Raw genomic sequence first — 22,057 nt, forward strand, 5'->3', positions numbered from 1 at the left:
CATGGGGTAAATTAATAATTTGGAATCTTCCTCTACACATGCAATCCACAAATTCTTGGGGTATGCTTATTCTTCAGTAGGCACAAGATGCCCACCTTATTGTTAAAAAGTATAGAATCCCTGTCTCATAATCATCAATGGGGGCATGACAGCATCCTTTCTTGTTTGATTCTTCTGGATTACTAGTGGCTTTTGGTACTATCATCCATGATATTCTTCTGGAGAGCCCAGCTGGGTTGGGAGTGAAAAGCATCATGCTTCAGTGGTTCCACTCTTACCTGACTAGCTAATTCCAGAAGATGGTGCTGGTGGACTGCTGTTTGGCCCCATGGTACTTAGGCTCTGCAGTTCCAGGGGGTCCATATTGTTCCCTGTGTTGACATCTACATGGGAGACTGAGGATTTTAACGAAGGTGCCTCCAATATGCAGAGCATGACACCAAGTTCTGTTTCTCCCTGAAAGTTGAGTTGTGTGGGTCTGTGGAAGTCCTGGAGAAGGTAATGGGGAAGTTGAGTGCCCATAAACTGAAGCTCAAATCAGACAAGACTGAAAAGCTGTTGGCCAACAACAAAGCTGTTTAAAGACTAAGGAGTCGGCCTGTCCTGAAGGGGTTTGCATTTCCCATGAAAGTATCCTGGAGGTGCTGATGGATCTTGGGGTGCAGGTCTCCTTCACAGGACGTAGCAGCTTCTTTAATTGTTATGCCAGCTTTGGCAGAAATTGCGATCTGGCAGTGGTGATCCATGCTCTGATCACATCCAGATTAATGTAATGTGCTGTATATTGGGCTGCTTCTGAAAACTGTCCAGGCCCTTCAGTTGATATGCAGTGCAACAGCTGGGCTATTACTGAAAGAGCTTCCCATCTGGTTCTGAGCAAAATTCAAAGTGCTATGTCTTGTTTTAAGGCCCTAAATGGCTTGAATCCAGACTTGTTGAAGGATTGACTCCTTCACATATTGTCCAGTCTGCCAGTTAACATCTTCTTAAGCTCTGCTCATTGTTCTCCCACCTGCAGAGGTGAGCAAAGACTGTGCTTTTTCAGTGGGGGAGAGGAAAGAATGCTGTAAGCTGATGTAATGGCTGACAACTCCTCTCTATTAAACAGTCTGTCAGATATAGCTGTTGGTCTGAAAGGTTTCACTACAGGTCTGAGGCAGAACACATTTTGGCCACTCCTGACTATAGCTGCCAGTTCCAGGTTGGTGAGAAATTCTTGAGATTCTATGGTGGAGTTTGAGGAGGGCACAGGAGTTAGGGCTTCAGAGCAGGGACTGCTGGACCCAGGTCCTTGCTGTGAAACCTGACTGAGTTATTTTGGACCAGTCACAGACTTCCAGCCTATCTCAACTCACAGTATTGTGAGAGGCAAGTGAAGCAAGCTGCTTTGGTCCACCCCCTTCCCCCAACCTGTGAAGAAAGACAGCCTATGTAGAGGCTGCAGGGAGGGGGAAGGAGATGGAAAACTGAAGTCAGAGGGGCAGATAAAGGGAAGGAGATAGAGTTGCCAACTCCAGGTTAGGAAATTAATGGATATTTAAGGGGTGGGACCTCAGGCAGGTATAATGCAGTTTCCTCCTACAGAACCACTGGAGATCACGCAGATTTACAATTGCTCTCTAGATAGCAGAGATAAGCTCCCCTTGAGGTTGGGGGAGGGGAGAGACAGCAAGGGTGACAGGCACTTGTACAGAGCCTCTTTCAAGAGCCCATTATTTTTTTCTTCACAACCGGCCTTACTCCTAGTTTAAATTATAAATCTAGAATCTGAAGTGTTCCTTAGGTGCATACAACTTCTGTGGATAGATCAGAGCTCTGATCCCCCCCTTTGACTGCAACTCCTAATATTAAATCAGGGGCTGATCCCTGAATTATCTTACACTGGGCAAGGCATATAGCTAGTTTTGGGTGAAGGATTCTCAGAAGCTCTGCTGCTTGCAAGGAAACTCCTCAGATAACCCTTTGGATTCCTGGATCCCTGTGGATTGGTAAGGAACACTTCCAATATGAAAGCTTATGTTGATGTTGCAAACTGTCAGTTATAACTTAAGTTTTTGTACCTATGAAAGTCTGTCTTGTGAAGTAACATTGACTTCCACTGACTGAACCTTGTATTGAATCAAAATAATGTAATAACACAACTTTGCCATTTGAGCTTTCCATGCAAATTTAGATATCTCATGGCAAATACCAGGCAGAAAAATGGAAGAACAATGTGTAATGAGCAAATATTTTATTAGAAAACATAATGAAGCGTTTTCAAATTATAGTTTATACAAATATTGAAAAGGAAACAATTTCATCTTGTGGTCAGTTTGTGTATAACAGTGCTTCAGTGCAAATGATGTCCCCCCAACCTATTAATACAGTCTAAACCAAAGAACCCCATGTAAGCAAAAAAGCACCTCTGTACATGTATTGGTGTCTGGATCACAATTCATACCCTTGACTTCATCCAGTCATGTGGCCCTATACACAATACTGGATGAATCAGTGATCTTTGCTGTCTGGTGCTGTAGCAGAAATGTAGGTCTGGGAACGCTCTGCAAACACTGTGTATGACCCTTTGAATCTTGATTAGTTTCCTGTAAACAGTAATTCAAATCATGTATCTAATAATGATAGGTGTTTAGGTGTTCCTCCTGTGTAGATAAAAAAAACTGCAAACATCTCTAGGTTAGGGTATATGTGTATGTAAACGCAAATGCAAGGTAACCCCACAGCTCTGAAGATAAATCTGAAATCTAAAGGAGAAGGAGGGCGTTAGAACAATCATCCAAAAATAGCTTGTGATGCCTGCCATTTTGCCGACATTGCAGAAAACAAATCAGCTGCCATTATGGATGCTGTATGAAGACATCAAAAAGACAAAGGGTAGGAGATTGGTCAGGGGAGAAGAAACACCAAGATAAGGGGAAGAGTATGTGTATGCAGTTAAGCAGGTTGGAAGTGGAAGAACAATAAGGTGGATGGTGAAAGAAGAAAAAACAGGGATTGGCAGACTGGGTTACACATGGGAGAAATGGACCTATAAAATGGAAGGAAGTACAGACTAGTAAAAGGTAAAATTGGGTTTCTCTTTTCCCCATCAGTAATCACAGGTCTTCCTCTTGTAACTATATTTGAAGAGCATTTTCCCTCCCCCCCCTCATGACATGAACATAGTATGGAGTAACAAAGCATTTAAAATGAATACATCCATGAATGCAGAACCTTATGATATGCTCCAAAAGTTATCATTTAATATCACTGGTCATATTATTTATTTTAAGCTATAAATATATTCCCATAAATAAAATATACATATATACAAATGAGAATTTGGGTGTAAGAAATCCTCTTGATGTCAACAGATTCTCTTCAAAATGAACATGTCAAAATTCAACACTATCAACTTTTCTACATATTTCCCATGCTTTCCAATGGCTTTTACACTGGAGCAGTACTGAACTTTGCCTGAAACAGAATATTAATATTAGAACATATTAATATAGTTAATATTTTGCTCTTTAAAATGTGGGACACTGCCTCCTTCAAAACAGAAATTTCAATAATTGGGACCTGACATTTTCAATCCTAACATTTGTCTCAAAGCATGCAACAAACATCTTTATCTAGATACCCAAAGTTCATATGGAACTCTTCTGCATATGGTGATAATCCATATATTTCAATGGAACTTGTACCTCTAAGAAAGCATCTTTTTTGCATATAGACTTGCCATCCTTTCCTGAAATGAATGGAACAGATATTGCAGGTGAAGAAACTTCAAGTGCATGTCAGAGTCACAGTACACCAAGAAGTCACTGGCCTTGACTACAAAACCAGTAGTCTTCATCTTGCACACTTGATAGATACTGGCACATTCAGTACAATAAAGGTACCTTTCTAAAAATCAGCAAGATCAACTACTTCTCCCTTCATTAGAAAGAAGCCCTTTGTATGTAGCAAGTTGCACAGGAGAAAGAGAATTGGTTCACTTATTTTTCACATCAAACTAGCTTATCTGTAGGTAAATTCATGGTTCTTTCAGATCTAGGGGAACTGTGATGTTTGTAGGAAAAAAATCAGGTTTTTAAAAAGCAGGGTACAGCACACCCAACTTAATAAATGTAAATTTAAAAACTCTGGTGTTTAAGTGGCATTTGCCCTTGCCATTGCAAAATTGCATGCAAATCATTGCCATGGCCATCAACAACAGGTAAGGGGAGTAGTCTGACCCAGTTGTGCGTACTCATGCCATCCTGAAAAGAAGACAAGCAGGTAGAAGGTATGGGGAAGTCAGAGTTGGAAGGGAATACGAGCCAATGTGGCAAGAAGGAAGTGGGTAGCTTGAGGGGGGGGTGTGCCAGAGCCAAATGGTGACAGGGAAGTAGGGGGAAGATAAACTGGAAAAGGTAGCAATTTTTCTCCAGGGCCAGTTTGGCCAGAGATCCTGGAGGGTGTTTTTCCCATCTTCAGCAAAGAGCACTGGGGTGTGTAGAGGGGAGGTATTTGTGAATTTCCTGCATTGTGCAGGGAGTTGGACTAGATGACACTAGAGATATCTTCCAACTCTATGATTCTAAGGAGATTAAGGAGGCTGTGATTCTAAGGAGATTAAGGGAGAAAAGATGGAGGGAAGGAGGTAGAAAATTGCATTTACTCTCTTCCACTGAGTACTGATGGATCTCCCTTGACTTGATACACTTGACTCCAGAAATTCATACAAAGATGCAGAATATACATGGCAATACTAAAATTACAGCAAAATACATCCCAAACCCAGAGCTGCTAAAATTCTGAGTATTTTATTTTGCAATCTATATTCTGTATTGAAAAAGATGTAATTATATTGAAGAATGAAACGGTTTTTTTAAAGCCACCATTGTTTTTCGAACAACATAGTAAAGCAGTGTTCCAAGGAGAAAAAATGGGTTTTGTGACCTGTAGCAGCCATACAACAAGATGCATAAAACAAAAAATGCAAAATAATTCCTTCATATTGTCACTGCATTTGTATGGTTTCACTTTCTTCTAATTTCCCCACAACCCTCTTATTTAAATAAATCTTTCACTTTGCAAGTCAATATAACCAGAGTCACAATAATTTATAAATGCAGTACATGCACACAGCTTTACCAAGGAACAATCTATAAGAAACTGTGAGAGGAATGAACTAGATAACATGATCTGAATTATAAGATGCATAACAAGCAGCATTAACCATGATCTATTAAATGAAACTTTAATGTTTTATACTAGTCAGGAATAACTGAAAGCACGTTTCCCATGGTTCTTGATTACCCTGGATGTTTTTGCACATGATCACAACTGTGTCTAGAAAGCTTTAGTACACAGTAGCAGCAGGAGCATTTACAAACTGAGTTGACTAATTACAAACTGGTCAGAATTGAGATGTCTAGGCCCAAACAGTTTATCCAAGGAACTTTCCTCACATGGCTGAAGAAACATGGGGAAGAGTATAGATAAGAGTGTTTTGTGTAGCTGAGTCTGCTTTGTTTTTGCATGAATTTCAACATTTGTATAATAGCTTTCTAACTTAACTGCATTAAATGACAGCATTTTTATTTTGGCTACTGGTATATCTCTTTTGAAAATGTGAACTGACAATAGAAACATGACTAGAGAGGGAATGATGCTTTCAGGCTATCTGAAAAGTCCAAAATGATTTTCCCCCTATGATCCAGGCATTAGGCTGGAGCCTAGAAATCACAAGCAGATGTCCACTTGCAGAATGGATCCTTTCTGCATGCTCCTCCTTGTTGCAGCCACCTGACCCCTTGAAAAGCCACTTCTGAGAGTCATGGGGCCCTTGGGAACAATCTGAGAAATGGCACATGAAGCTGCAGCTTGAAGGGAGAATCCACAAAACTTGCAGGTCTCCCCTTGTGCAAGAAGAGTTAATCTGAATACAACTCATAGCATTAATGGCATCAAGTCTGTCAGACAAACGCAGATTCACTTTGGTAGATGGTGTATGTTCATACAGTAGTGTAGGTACCCAAAATTAACTGCATAAGAATTTAAGCGAAAAAAGTCTGCAAAGAGTTTTACAGTTTAAAAAATCATTAAAAGCATAAAAGCTTATACAAATTGGCCTTTTAAAGTTCAGTTTCCAATACAAAACATAGGTATCAATTAAAAGCAGCGATAGCACAAATATAAAATTGATGCCAATCATTTATACAAAGATGTTTTATACTAGAAAGAACTGAAGTTCACAGGCACTACTTTAATTCAGTAGCCTCTGATCATTCAAATACATTATGTTCCATGGCCTTATACTAAGATTCCCCCTGTACTGATCGTTCATGCTGAATCAGAAATGTTTAGATTCCTTTTGAACTGCAAAGATAATAACCTGAAAAGAAAGAGTATAGAAGTTGGCTACAGGGTTCAGCATAATAGCTTTTAATACACCATTCCTGCTTGGCTAAGTACATAAATCCATCGAGATATGGCATCGTTGTTCAGCAGACACACACTGTACTTTATTGTTGCACATAAATAATGACAAGGCACAGGACAGCAACCAGTCCAAGGGCTTGCAAACCAAGGAACCAAAGCATAACCCAGAAGAATATGACTATGACAGGTTCCACAATCCGTTCTCCAAAGTATATCCTTGTGAAGCCTATGCTGATGAGGCTTTTGTTGATCTCACCAAAGAGAGTACCCATCTTTTTATAGTCATCTATAACAGGTTCATCATTGTTGTTTCTTCCTTCTTGGACCTGTAGCCAGAAAAGACAAGCAGACAAATCCATAATATATCAATTCTATTTGTAGAAACCCTATTTCTTTAACTTTTTACTTAAACTTAAATAATGATTGAAAAGGATTTCAGTTTTTTTTTAAATACTATACCATTATTTAAATCACAGACATGTCACGTTCAGGATTTTTGTTGTTCCTCACAAGAGTGTTTAGCCCAGGGGTGCCAAATGTGCGGCCCAAGGACCGGAGGCCCCCAAAGGGCTCCTATCAGGCCTGTGAGCAACTCACTATCATCTGCTTCCTTCTGCATCACTCTTTGCCAAGATCGTTCAATTGCCCAAGAGTTACAGAGCAAAGCCTCTATTTTCTCCAATGGCTGACCAGCACACGAAGCAACTTATGTCCAAAAGCTAGTAATGCCCAGCTATTTCATGTTTTCCGCTGAGTCTTAGGATCAAAGCATTGGCTACAGGATTTCTGTAATGAATATCAATAAATCAAAAGTAGGTTTGCAACTTACACACACCTGAACAACATACTCAAGATTACTACAGCATAGATGTTGTCTCCAGATTTTGATGCAATAATTCAGAGCAAGAGGTGTCAATTACCAGAAACTGTTAAACAAAATATTGCAGGAGTGCTAATCTTTTAAGCATATTTTAAGGGTTTTTTAAAAAATCTTTAACAGTGTTTGTCTGTGTCCTTTATAAAGTTTATATCTCTGCTACCTGGTATTACATTTTATGACACACACGGCTCAGCCCAACTAGGTATTTATGTTGGATCCGGCCCTCATAACAAATGAATTCGACACCCCTGGTTTAGCCAATAGTAAAAAACTTTGCTTGTGGTATTTCATATCCCAAAAGGAGTCACAGCAAAGCATTAAGAGGCCTCAAAAGTGATCAAAAGCAATAATTAATCCTCAGAACTAGAATGACCCAACACCAAACATGTCTAGGGTCACACCTTGATCTGGATAGTCCAAGCTAGCCTGATCATGTCTAATCTTGAAAGTTCTAAGCAGGGCTGGCTGTGGTTAGTAGTGGTGTGGGAGACCACCAAGGAAGTCCAGGGTTGCTATGCAGAGGCAGACAATGGCACCCCATCTCTGAATGTCTCTTGCCTTGAAAACCCTGTGTGGTCACCATAAATTGGCTGTGATTTGATGACATTTCTACCACAAAACATGTCTGACAGTAGTGGAACCTTTGTGGTTGGACAGTCACGAGCAGATGGAGTTAGCACCTACTGGATTTAATATTTTTCTTATTAAAGTACTTTAAAAGAAAGTGTTGAAAAAAACCCCTAAAATAATGCTGATACTCTGCTTTCAGGCTTACCATCTATCAAATAAAAAAGGGCAAACAGTGGAAAGGCATATGATAGGGATTTAGCTTCAGGGTAACAGCCAGGGAAATCAATTGTGTCTTCTAATACCAACCCTAAAGTTTGCACATGCTCTACTGTCAGGAGGCAGGGAATTTCCTAGGAAATACCAGTCCTTTTGTGATTCACCTAGATTTACAGAAATACCAACTGGCAGAGGACTTTATTACCTTTTATGGCATGGCTAATCAGACCAAATGGCCAAGCTACACTGTGTTACCATGTGACCAGGCTGCATACTTAATCTACAAACAGCTTGTATTTCAGCCCACAATTCCTGATCCCTTTGTCCGATGAAGTGTGCTTAAGAAAGCACACGAAAGCTTACGTTCTAAATAAAATCTGGTTGGTCTTAAATCTGGTTGCTGCTTTGTTCAACTGCTTCAGACCAACACAGCTGCCCTAACCAAACCCTATGGGCCCATTCACTATAATGATTCCTATAGGCTATAATGGTGAATGGAAAAAATCCAAGACTTTGCCCTATCAACACTATACCTTTCAGTGTAATATGAAAGCTATCTTTAACCTCACCCTAAACCGAACTGTATCTCGCACTTAGGGTGGCCAGACCGTCCCGGTCCCCCGGGACTTTCCCGGATCTGGCCCCCAATTCCCGGCTCCCGGGCTGGGTATACCGGGACCATTTTGAGGTCCCGGTTTAGCCAGCCAGAGAGCCGGGGGCAGCGTGCGGGGGCGGGGAAGGCGGTGAGTGAGGGAGGGAGCGACCCTGAAGCAGCCTGTCGGTCACTTCCAGGTTCCTGTCCTGCATCTCGACCTGTCTTATTAGTGACAGGCTGCTTCGGCGTGCCGCTGCGCCGGCCCCCTGGGCCCCACAACGATGGGACCGATGCCACAGGGACGGGCTCGAAACACTCTATAACCCCTCAAAAGAACAGCAGTCTAGCTCGCTTCCCCCGAGCCCTGCCGCCATAAGCCTCAAGGGGGCTCATTTTGCGGCATCTCCCGGCGGGAGGGTGGCACCCGCACGGGACACATATCAAATGAAAGAGGGGGCGCAGGGCTATCAGAAACAGCCGGCGGAGGGAGTCGGGAGACCACCCCACTGGGGGATCCACACCCCGAAAGTGATGAAGGTGGCGCAGATAGAGCCAACAGAGCAAACAGGACAAAATAAATAGGCTGCATTATGCAGCACAGTTGAGAAAGTGCCTTATCCCATATACTGATGAAGTATATACAGGATTTCAGAACAAAATTGTTTCCGGCAGTGATATTTGGGGGATTTTTGGGGATGTCACAGGAAGTGCTGTGAAGTCACTTCCTGTTTCCGGCAGTGGCATTTGGGGGAAATGATGTCACGGGAAGTGATGTCAGTTCCCATTTCCGGCAGGTGACGCGGGGGAAATGATGTCACAGGAAGTGATGTCACTTCCTGTTTCCTGTGGTAGCATGCCGTCACCGGAAATGATGTCACAGGAAGTGACGTCACTTCCTGTTTCCGGCGGTGGCATGCCGTCACCGGAAGTGACGTCACTTCCTGTTTCCGGCGGAGCACGCGCGGAGCGCACGCGCACCCCTACCTTCCCCCCCCCCCAACGTGTCCCTGGCTGGCCTTCAGACATTATGGTCACCCTACTCGCACTGTAACCTGTGACTCAATCCGTAACCCTAACCCTAACCCTATGGACCCATTCACTGAAATGATTCCCATAAGCTATAATGGGGAATGAAAAAACATTCAAAACTCTTCCCCATCAGCACTATACCTTTTAGTATCATATGCGAACTACCTTTAACCTCACCGTAAGCCTAACCAAATCTCGAATCGTAACCTAACTCTGACCCAATCCGTAATCCTAATCCTATCCTTAATCCTATGGGACGATTCACTGTAATGGTTCCCATTGGCTATAATGGGGAATGGCAAAACATCCAAATCTTTCCTCCAGCAACACTATATATTTCAGTATGATATGCAAGCTACCTTCTACTTCACCCTAAACCTAACCATACCTCAAACCGTAACCTAACTTTGACTCCATCCCTAACGCTATGGGCCCACTCACTGTAATTAGTCCCATTGGCTACAATGAGAATGGAAAAACATCCAAAACATTTCCCCATCAACACTATACCTTTCAGTAAGATATGAAAGCTACCTTTAACCTCACCCTAGACCTAACTGTACCTCAAACTGTAACCTGTGACTCAATGCATAACCCTTACCCTAACCCTGTCCCATCCAATTCCTATAAGCTCACTCACTGTAATTATTTCCATAGGCTGCAATGGGGAATGGAAAATCATCCAAAACTTTCCCCCATCAACACTATCCAAAACTTTCCCCCATCAACACTATACCTTTCAGCCTATGCAGGCTACCTTTAACCTCACCCTAAACCTAACTGTACCTCAAACCATAACCTAACTGTGACTCAATCCGTAACCCTAACCCTATGGCCTTATTCACTGTAATGATTCCTATAGGCTCATATGTATAGAATGGAAAAACATCCTAAACTTTCCTGCATCAACACTATACCTTTCAGTATGATATGCAAGCTACCTTTAACCTCACCCTAAACCTAACCGTCCCTTCATCCGTAACCTGTGACTTAACATCCATGGGCCCTCTTGCTTACTTTGCCAGTTTATGGGGATTTCTACCGACTTCATTAGTTGTTTTAAAATGTGCTGTTTTTTGTGTATGTTACAATTGAATGGTCTGCCCCCCTCTCCTTATTTGTGTGACTTGGTTCAGTCTTGTGGGGTGGACTCTCTCTCTGCCAAGTTCTGCTTGTTAGAACTGTATACTGCCTGAGGCCCAGTGTCATAATACAAGTTTCTCCAGACCATGTATTTTAAGGTTACGAGTTCTGCATTGGGAAATATCTGGAGATTTTGAGAGTGGAGCCTGAGGAGGAGGATGTTTGGGCGGTGGAGGGAATTCAGTGGGGTTGTAAGGCCATACAGCTCACTTTCCAAAATGGCCACTAATGGGAACTGATTGCTGTCCCCTGGTGATCAGCTGCAATCCCAGGAGATCTCCATCCACCTTCTGGAAGTTGGCAACCCTATCTCTTTGCTAATCAATTGTTTTCTACATACCATCTCTCCTGTCTCAACCTGAAAGCAGAAACCTGAGTAAATACCCTATTCCTGACCCGTGAGCAAAAGGGTTCCTTCCTTCCTCACACACACACAAAGAGTAGCAAATTAATAAAGGATTAGTCTGTCGGTCAATATTACTCAGGACAGCTAAATGGAACCTCCATGTTCAGAGGCAGGATCTTGTAGAATATCAGATACTGAGGAGTCCAGGGCTCTTTTTCTGGAAGAGGAGGAGCTGGAACTCTCAAGATGGGAAATGAAGGAGAAACCCATGGGATTCTTTGAAACAATATTATTTTCATGCACTATGAACTTACCTCTACTTTAAAGCAGCAACAGCAAAAACTCCCCTTTGCTATCTGGCTGCTTCCCTGTTTGCTCACAGCAGCTACCAGGCATCCACTCATTTAAATCTTATTTTTAAAATTTTAATATTTTTGTGATGTCATAACTCATGGCATGCACTCATGGTGCCCCTCCCATAAACTTCTAGACATTTATTGTAGAATTTGCTTCCACAAAGAGGTTCCAGAACTCTGTTCCAGCATATTTCCCCAAAAGAAAGCCCTGCTGAAGACTCTTCATTAATGCCTCTACTTTTTTCCTCTGCGGCTTTCACAGTTTTAGAGTTCATTTTGGAGTACAAAACTTAAACAATGCATTTCCTAAAATATAAGAAAGCAGAACTATGTACAGCTGTGGCATTATATCTGTGTGTACATAAGAATAAAAAGATAGCAAAGCTTGATCAGTCAAGAATGACATTTGGCTGGCAGAAAATGGCTTGTAGTTTAGCTGGAAGGAAAAGCAAGAACAGGATTAATCTGTTAGTGTTGACCAGAAAGATAAGGAATAAATCAACATTGGAAAGCAAACAGGCACTATACAAAATTATTTAGCTCTTATGGCAATAAACATCCAGATATGATTTCATTTACAGGAAATAAAGCTTAAGGATTTGCCAAAAGTTGTTATGGCAACTGAGCTCTTAAGGAGTAACTGAACAACTCTAATTCCACACAGTTGGACTCCAATTCAGTCAAATCTTTATGAAACATTTTATTTTAAAAGAAGCCATTTTTCCAAAGCATTTAATGAAACTAGAACCTAAACCAACTACAAGTTATATTGGCTGTTTAGCTCACTTGCAAAGATGTTGAAGGTAGAAATAAGTCCAAGTGTCAAGTTGAATTTGAGATTTGCACAGGTCCAACATGTTTCAGCACACATCAGACCTGCAGTCTGCACTGCATGTGCATGTTCATCAGGGTTCAGTGCTGTGTTAGTGCTTTGTGAATGACTATTAGTTGCATTAAGAGCCCGCTGGCACAGAGTGGTAAAGCTGCAGTACTGCAGTCCAAACTCTGTTCACAACTTGAGTTTGATCCCAGCGGAAGCTGGATTCAGGTAGCCAGCTCAAGGTTGATTCAGCCTTCCATCCTTCCAAGGTCGATAAAATGAGTACCCAGCCTGGTGGGGGGAAAGTGTAGATGACTGGGGAAGGCAATGACAAACCACCCCGTAAAACGTCTGCCGTGAAAACGTCATGATGCAACGTCATCCCAGAGTCAGAAATGACTGGTGCGTGCACAGAGGACTGCCTTTACCTTTATAAGTTGCACTGCCACTATCTTGCATTACACTGTTTCTCTATAAACAGGAACCTGCAGCAGGCCATCAATCCTCCTGTACCAGACACTGACTTTGCATTTAATGTCTTTTCCAAACAATAAAACCACAGATGTTTTCCTCCCCTGCACTATATTTATATTAGCCCTAATTCAGTGCAATATTTCATGGACGAAATGACAGTTCTTGTTGCAGGTTATGTAAATTATGTAATGCATATATTTGTCAGTTGACTTTTTGAAAAACCCAAAACAGTTATTCAACCCCGAGTACAAAAAGTAGGAGAAAAACCTTAAAGGTCTATGAAATGAGGGTGTTATGTTAATCTGAGGGCAATATTTATCATTTATAAGAATTAAAGGAACTACTCCATGCTGGAATGTGAAAGGGAACACTCTTAATGACCCACCCCTATCTCCCACAAACAGAACAAAATGTTTAAAAGATGACAAAGTGGTGTGAGCATGGAGGGTGGGAAAAGAGTTTTGTTTGTTTTGGTCTTCCTTTGACATTTTTCTCATTTCAACAATACTCAGTAGTTGAAGATGGAAATGAGCCTGTGATCCAAACAGGGCAAAAGTCTCAATGGTAGCTGATGTTCCTGGCTTTCTCACTCTCAAGGTCCACGTTTATGTACAATGGAGAGGGAAAATGAGCTAGCAAATGGATATAATTTGATCTTCTGCAGCACCCCATGGTCAGATAGCCTGTTTTAGTACCCTACTGACTTCTCAGAACCCATGATGTCTGAGCTGTAGGAAAGGGCCATGTTTGAGAATAAAGCCAGGAAATTAAGATCAGGCTGCATGTCATTAAGAGGTTTTTATTAGAGGGAGCAGCCGATTCCCAAGAGAACTCTGACCCACCCTAATTGAAGGCTCTGTTATGTGCACCTCTGAGACTCATCAACTCTCTGGCTATGATTAAAGCCCAGGGCTTTTAGGATAATAACCTACCCTCTCAGACCACTTAGGAATCTCACTTCCAGTGCAGACTTCTTATTTATTTATTTGATTTATACCCCGCCCTCCCCGCCAAAGCAGGCTCAGGGCGGCTTACAGCATAAAATCCCAGAAGCAATAAAAATTAATAAGTATTAAAAATACATATTCGGTAATAAACAACAATAATTAAAACAGTTAAAACAATTAAACAGAAAAACAGACTATTAAATTGGTGCTATTCTGATGGCGATGGCCTTCTTCCACAGCTTTTAAATACTGGTGCCAGTCAATTGTATGCCAGCCGGAAGAGGACAGTCTTGCAGGCCTTGCGGAACTGCACCAGGTTCCACAAGGCCCTCACTTCATCTGGTAGTTGGTTCCACCAGCAGGGGGCTATGCTTGAGAAGGCCCTGTCTCTAGTTGATTTCAATCAGGCCTCCTTCAGCCTGGGCATTACTAACAGATTTTGTGATCCCGATCTAAGTACTCTCTGGGGAACATGTGGGGAGAGACGGTCCCTAAGGTAGGCAGGTCCTAGGCCATATAGGGCTTTAAAGATAACCTAATCAGAAACCTAATCAAATGTCCAACCAGGACCCCACCTCTTGACTAACTGTCGCCAGATATCAGCTATACCTGCTACACAGGTAACTTGATCATTTCAGACAGGTCTATCACCCACTCCTATTACAATACCTAAACCAAGGGTGGCCAAACTGTGGCTCGGGACTTACTTGTGGCTCTTTCACACACATAGTGTGGCTCTCAAAGTCCCTGCCACCCTGTTGGCGGGCTTGGAGAATGCACTTAAAGTTGATCTCTTCCCATCTCTCCACCTCCTCTCTCCCCATCTTTTTCCTCCTTCCCTCCCTTCGATATTCATGCCTTGCAACTCTCAAACATCTTTTGTTTATTCTGTGTGGCTCTTGCATTAAGCAAGTTTGGCCACCCCTGACCTAGACAAATCCCTCATGAACATCTCCCCCCAAGAAAGTTCAGATCTTGACATTTCTTCCAATAAGAATACAGGTGCAAATACTTCTACACTCACAAATCAAACCTAAATTCCTGAGACTGGCTGGATTCTAAAGTTTGGCTGAACAATGTGGATTCAAACCTTAACCCAATAATATTTGACCCCCATAGTAAACGCCTACTGCCCTGTTCACATGTACTATGAATGCACATAACATCCTGCTAGTTTGTGCATTCCTGCCAAAATATATTCAGTTTGCAAAGAAAACTGAGGACCAGTGGGGTTTATATTACATGTTGAGTTGCACATGTATTGACAGTAACACGAGAATTACTCAATGCACATACAAAGAACAGTCAAGTGTACACTGTCTGTGGATTGTATGTGTGTTCATTATAACTTGTGAACAGAGCTTAGGTAAAAAGAATACCAGAATGGCATTCTGAAAGTCTCTGTCTCAGACGGTTCCTCCACTAGTTAAGGACACAAGACAAGGGGGTTGGGGATATGAATTTAAGACCCCAGGATTGCTTCACCATCACAGACACTCATAGCTTAACACAGGTATGTCCAACAGGTAGATCGCGGAGGGGTCAGAGGTAGATCACCAGCACCACTTGGTCTCATGGTTTGCTGGAGAGGTTTTATGTTTTTTTAATGATTGTTTGGTGTGGTGGTATTTGTTTATTGGTGCCAGTATGATGAATTCTTATTTTTACTTTTAGAACTGCATGTGTGGCTTTGGCATCATCCAGAGGTCTTCAGTTCCTGTTGATCTTTAATACTTTGGGACAGTGACAGTTTAGGACCAGATTCAGCCAGTGTTAACTTAGCACCCCAGCCACCCCAGTATAACGAAGATGAGTGTTCCAAAGAAGAGCAAAACCTACCACTTTCATGATGAATGGGAAATGGACTACTTCATCATGGTGAAAGACAAGTGTTGTTGTCTACTTTGTAACGCTACTGCATCCTTGCCCAAAAAGGGTAATCTGGAGCGTCATTATAAGGCTTTGCATAGCAATAAGTTTGATGCTGATTTTCCACCCAAAAGTGAAATTCGTAAACTGAAGCTCAAAGAACTTAAATCTAAATTGGCTGCACAGCAACAGTTGATGGAGAAGCCAAGGTCACATTCGGTCAATGCAATCATGGCATCCTACAAGGTCAGCAACCTGATTGCAAAGAAATGCAAACCTTTCAATGGAGGAGAATTTGTAAAAGATTGTTTTCTTGAAGCAGCAATCTTTTTGAAGGATTTAAGAATAAGAAAGAGATCATAGCTGCTGTTCAAGATGTACAATTGTCAAGAAACACCGTTGTGTGGCGAATAGAAAAGATATGTGGAGACACAACTGAACAATTGTTGGAGGATGTTTCAGTTTGTGTTGCTTTCTCACTCCAACTGGATGAATCTACAGACATAAGAGACATAGCCCAGTTACTAGTCTTTATCTGGATGGTTTTTGAAGATTTCAGTGTTAAATAAGAACTACTTGGAATGATTTTTTTTAAAGGGAGAACTACCAGTCAGGAAATATTCAGCTCTTTCCATTCTTTTGTGATAAAGTGTAATATTCCATTGCATAAACTTGTTTCCATCACTATTGATGGAGCAAGAGCAATGACAGGTGAGGTTAACGGTTTCATAGGCCTCTGTAGACAGCATGACGACTTTCCAGATTTCCTTTCTTACCACTGCATCATTCACCAGCAAGTTTTGGCAAGCAAGAGACTCAATACAAAGGCTGTCATGGACATCACTTTCAAAATTGTAAATTCAATTCGTGGAAGATCACTTCAAAGATGGCTTTTCAATCTTACTCTTGATGAAGGGGCAGCGGAAATCATTTTGCACACAGATGTAAGATGGCTAAGTAGGCACAAATTTCTGCAAAGATTTCGTGATTTGCTGAATGAAATAAGGTTTTTGAAGGAGAGGGGAGATGACAAAGCAGAGTTGGAAGATGAGGAGTGGTTATGTGATCTGGCATTTCTTGCTGACTTTACAGGCGAACTAAGTGATATGAACATGGAACTTCAAGGTAAAAACAAATGCATTGGCGAAATGATGAGTACAGTTTCATTCTACAAGAGCTAATGATGACTGACCTTGCAAACAACACTTTTGATCATTTTCCTAATACGCAGGACCATCTGGGACAATATTCAAATTTTGTTTTTCAGAACGAGTAGCATGTGACAGAAATCTGCTCTGTTATCCAGGAATTCGAAAAAAGATTCTGTGACTTCCAAAGAATTGAAAAAGTTGTGGAGTACTTGTCATACCCATTCAAAGTAGATATGGACATTAAGGAAACTGCAGCTGCTATCAGTAAAAATTACTCACTGAACAAGGCATCTCTTGAAAACTAAATAGTAACCCTTAAAAATGACATTTTTCTCCCTAAGAGGCGGAGGACATCTTGGGTGTTTCCCACCGTCCAATCAGGGAGGCAGGAATCTTAAAAAACTTCCCCTTCCTGTGGATGTGGGAACCACCCTCCTTCCAGTTTATTTCCTGCCTCGACAGGGAGTAGCAGCGTTTAGGCTAGGTTCCTACCCTTTCTCATTACTTGCCTATCTCTTAAAAAAAAAAAAAAAGATACTTTTTCTTTCCCCTCAGTTCCTACCTTGTTGTTCATCTCCTGATATTCTACCTCAGATTTTTTTTTTCTGCCTTCTCAATCCGTCCTTCAGTCCCTCTCAGCTTCTCTGCCTCCTTTCCCCCCCCCCACTTTCTTCAGCGCTTCAGAAGCGGCGCGGCTGTTTAAACTCAAGCCGCGGCCGAGCGCACAGCATTCAAGCCGCAGAGGAGAGGGAAAATGGCGCGTCGGTCAAGAGACGCGTTCATGGACGACGACCTGGTTCCTGACGCCTGGCGCGGAACCGAGAGGCCCGCCTCCGGAGCCGGCATGTCTTCTAAGCTTGCCTCGGCTACCGGCAACGTGCCCTGTAGGGGCGAGAAAACCCAAAGGCGAACGCAGGCGGCGCTGGTCTTCCCCAGCCACGGAGGAGGCTTCCTCGTCAGGGCTCTTCCCCACTGGCAGCGGCCATCTTGGGGAGCGCAAAAAGGCGCGAAACGGGGACAGACCTCAGCCATGCACCTTCCAGACGCAGGAACGTCCTGATGCCAACCTCCTGGCGGGAGACTCAGTTGCAGATGTGATCCAACCTGCGCTGGAAGCCACGCAGACCTGCCAGCCCCAGTCGGGCTTGGGTAACGTACCCTTTATGGGGCCCTCCTTTTTTACTGAGTTTCTTGAATCAATAAAGCAGACGGTGGGGGCAGCAGTCAGGGCATCTGGCCATAGGAGACCCAGGTCCCCCAGGTCCAGTTCCCCCTCCAGATCACCTTCTCCAAAGAGGTCCAGAGGTAGCTCCAGCCACCATAGGGCTTCAAAGAAACCTCTGCTCTGTGACTAGATGGAGAGCGAAAGATCCATTTCTGAGACCCACTCTCATGATTCCTATGGGGGAGATCGGGAGGAGGGGGAATTCTTATCTGATGAGGAGCTAGAGGACGTTGCAGTTCCGGAACCCTCATCACGGTTTTTTCAAGGCAGAAGAGTTCCAACCTCTTTTAGCCAAGGTGCTGTCTGCTCTAGACTTACAAGCATCACCCGAGGAGCAGGAGTCTCCCCACCCACTAGCCAACCCCAGAAACAAACCCAAGGGAAATACGGAGTTTTTCCCCAGATTCAGATCCTCTGAAAAGGTTTTTCCCTTCCCTGAGTTCTTTGAGCGTCAGTTGAAATCTGAGTGGGCCAAACCTAGTACCAACAGACAGGTACCCAATTCTATCAAGAAGCTCTATGAATTACCTGCCTTTGCTAACGATATGCTGCAAGTACCATTGGTGGATGCACCAATCGCAGCCTTACAGTCTGTTAGCCTAACAGCCTTACAGTCTGTTAGCTGAGGATGGCCATGGCTCGGTGCGAGACAACTGGGACAAAAAGATAGACTTGGCCTTGAAGAGGAGCCACGAAGCTACGGCTCTGGCCATCAAGGCAGCTGCGGCCACCTCTATAGTTTCCAGAGCAGCGATCGTCTGGATAAGACGGCTTACTCAGCTACTGCCGGACGTGGATAAACGGGTCCTGGAAGGTACCAGCAGACTCCTTAGGGCCTCCGAATTTTCAGCGGATGCCTCTTTAGATGCCCTCACTTTCTCCGCTAGAGCAATGGCATCAAGCACTGTAGCAAGGCGGGGGTTATGGCTCCGGGCTTGGCCGGCAGACGTGCACTCAAAGTCCATCGTGTCAGCATACCCATTCCAGGGAGAAAAGCTATTTGGAGACACCCTGGATAAGATCCTGGTGGAAACACGGGATAAGAAAAAGGCCATGCCCAAGTATCTGCGACGCTCCGATAAGAGAAGCTTCGGGTCTGGTTCCTTTCGTGCCTCCTCCAGCTTCTCCAAACCAAAACAGGACTTCAGAAGAACAACCTGGGGACAGTCCAAACAGAGTTTCCAAAAAGGGCTTCTCCAATTAACGATTCCAGAGGAATCAGCCCGATAGGTCCGACAAATTTGAGAAGGGCCCCAAGCCCAACAAAGCATGACTGGAATTCTATTCCAGTGGGGGGCCGTCTACTACACTTCCAGCAGGCGTGGGCGGCCTCGAGGGTCGATGCTTGGACGTTGGAAATTGTTTCCTGGGGTTACCCCATAGAATTCAAAAGGGCACCTCCTGTTCGTTACTTGGTGTCTCCTCTTCGCTCAAACCCAGAACAAAAAAGCATCACCCTCAAAGCAACTCAACATTTGCTGCAAATTGCAATGATAGAACCTGTTCCTCCATTGCAGAGAGGTCAAGGCGTCTATTCCATCTTCTTCACGGTACCCAAGAAAAACGGGGGCTGGAGAGCGATTCTAGACCTGAAATTTTTTAAACAGACATATCAACCTCCGTCACTTCAGGATGGAGTCCATCAAATCTATAACGGAGTCCCTGCACCATCAGGACTACATGTCTTCTCTGGGCCTAACAGAGGCATATCTGCACATTCCAATCCTCCCAGCACATCGCAAGTTTCTTCGTTTTTTGCGTAAATGGGACTCACTACCAATTCAGAGCCTTACCCTTCGGCCTGGCGACGGCACCACGGGTGTTCACCAAGGTGTTGGTGAACCTGATTGCAATCCTCAGACAGAGAGGGATACATGTGCACCCCTTCCTCGACGACCTGCTGATAAGATCCTCGTTGAGGGAGAGTGCGGAGCAGGACGTTATACACACCATATCCTGTCTTCAACAACACGGGTTCATAATCAACATTCCCAAGAGTCATTTACAACCGTCCCAGAGGCTACAACATCTGGGTATGGTCATCGACACAAGGATGAATTCTGTTTTCCTCCCAGAAGACAAGATACTGAGGACCAAGGCATTGGTGCTCCAGTTAGTGCGGGAACCATTGTCATCTCTCCAGACCCTGGCACGACTTATGGGTCTTCTAGTCTCAAATCTGGAGGCGCTTCAATGGGGTCGCTTTTCACACCAGACAACTTCAGATGTTTTTGCGCCCTTATCAGATCCAGATCATGGAGAAGCGCCCTATGTCGTTGTCTGTTCCCAAGAAGGTCAAGGAGAGTCTCCTGTGGTGGACGAAGGACCACAACCTGCGTCACGGGAGAACGTTCCTCGTAGAGAAGGAAATACAGCTCCTTTCGGACGCCAGACTTTCAGGTTGGGGGGCGACCCTCAACGAGATACCTACCCAGGGCCAGTGGACACCCGAGGAGGCGAATCTTCCCATCAACCTTCTGGAACTCCGTGCGAATGGACAATATCGCTGCCAAGGCCTATTTAAACAATCAAGGGGGGTCCAGGTCGACTTCCCTTCGCAAGGAGGCCGTGAAACTGTTCGAATGGGCGGAGAGACATCTAAAGTCCATAAGGGCGGAGCATATCAAGGGGACTTGCAATATCAAGGCGGACTGGCTCAGCCGGGAGAGCATTCAATCGGGAGAGTGGTCTCCCAACAAGAAGCTTTTCTTAACGCTTCGGCCCGCCGGTGTTGGACCTCTTTGCGTCTTCTCAGAAACCACCAGCTTCCTCGATTCTACACGAGGTACTACCACTATCAAGCGGAGGCCACGGACGCATTAACTTCTCCCTGGCCGCAAGGCCTTCTATACGCCTTTCCCCCAATCCCGATCATTCCGAGGTTGCTCAGAAGGATCAGGCTGCTAAGGGCCGACGTCATTCTGGTTGCTTCCTGGTGGCCGCGACGTCACTGGTTCTCATCAATCCAACAGATGTCAGTAGCGGAGCCGCTTCACTTACCAATCTGTCCAGACATGCTGTTACAGGGCCCGGTGTGGCATCCTCATACAGACTGGCTGAGGTTGACCGCTTGGAGGTTGAACGGCTCTCTCTCCTAGATCTTGGTTATGCAAGTGACGTGACGATCACCATCCTAGCATCCAGAAAAAGCTCCACAACGCGGATCTACGACATGTCCTGGAAAGCCTTCCACAGATGGTGTCGGAGAAAAGCCGTGGACCCGTTGCATCCTTCTGTCCCCAAGATCCTACAGTTCATTCAGGACTTTCTCCATTCTGGATTGAAGCCAGCTACCCTCAAACGTCAGGTGGCAACCTTATCCTCAGTTTCTCCAGCAGATGGACGGCGTGGACCTCTCATCTCACCCCCATATTCGACGCTTCCTTAGAGGAGCCTCCATGAGTTCTCCACCACAAGTACATCGGTTTCCTACCTGGAGATTGAACCTGGTACTCTCGGCCCTAACAGGTCCTCCCTTCGAGCCCTTAAGTTCTGTATTCCTAAAGTTCATGCGTATGAAGACCATCTTTCTGGTGGCAATAACATCAGCCAGAAGAGTTTCAGAGATCGGGGCCTTATCGGTTAAGAGGGAACTGTGTGTGTGTTCCACAAGGACAAGGTGGTCCTCTATCCGGACCCTACCTTCCGACCGAAGGTCTCTTCTAGATTCCATCAGAGTCAAGAGATCAACTTACCATCCTTCTGTCCAGATCCCAAGCATCCCAAGGAGCGCACATGGCATACCTTAGACGTGCGAAGAGCAATTAAGGTCTATCTTACAAAACTGAATCTATCCGAAAATTAGACTTCATGTTCATTAATATAGCGGCTCCTAGACTGGGACAGAAGATGTCCAAATCAGCAATTAGCTACGCCATCAAGCAGTGTATATCGGAGGCGTATAAGGCGTTAAACCTTCAAGTACCACCAGGGATCACTGCACACTCAACCAGGAGTGCGGCCACCAATGCTGCCTTCAACAGGAATGCCTCCATAGAGGAGGTGTGCAAGGCAGCTACGTGGGC

General features: G+C 44.0%; 1 protein-coding gene across 1 annotated transcript in view; it reads right to left on the reverse strand.

The window, feature by feature from the left end:
• Window positions 1-6,398: 6,398 nt before the first annotated feature.
• The window catches only part of FAM241A (family with sequence similarity 241 member A), a 30,290-nt gene continuing 14,631 nt past the window's right edge, over window positions 6,399-22,057 (reverse strand). The window contains exon 2 of the mRNA XM_060246923.1: window positions 6,399-6,737. Within this exon, the coding sequence (XP_060102906.1) occupies window positions 6,495-6,737 (243 nt within the window). The 3' untranslated portion in view covers window positions 6,399-6,494. The remainder of the gene's footprint in view (window positions 6,738-22,057) is intronic.

The sequence above is a fragment of the Heteronotia binoei genome, chromosome 9 (assembly GCF_032191835.1).
Source record: "Heteronotia binoei isolate CCM8104 ecotype False Entrance Well chromosome 9, APGP_CSIRO_Hbin_v1, whole genome shotgun sequence".
Classification (NCBI taxonomy): Eukaryota; Metazoa; Chordata; class Lepidosauria; order Squamata; family Gekkonidae; genus Heteronotia; species Heteronotia binoei.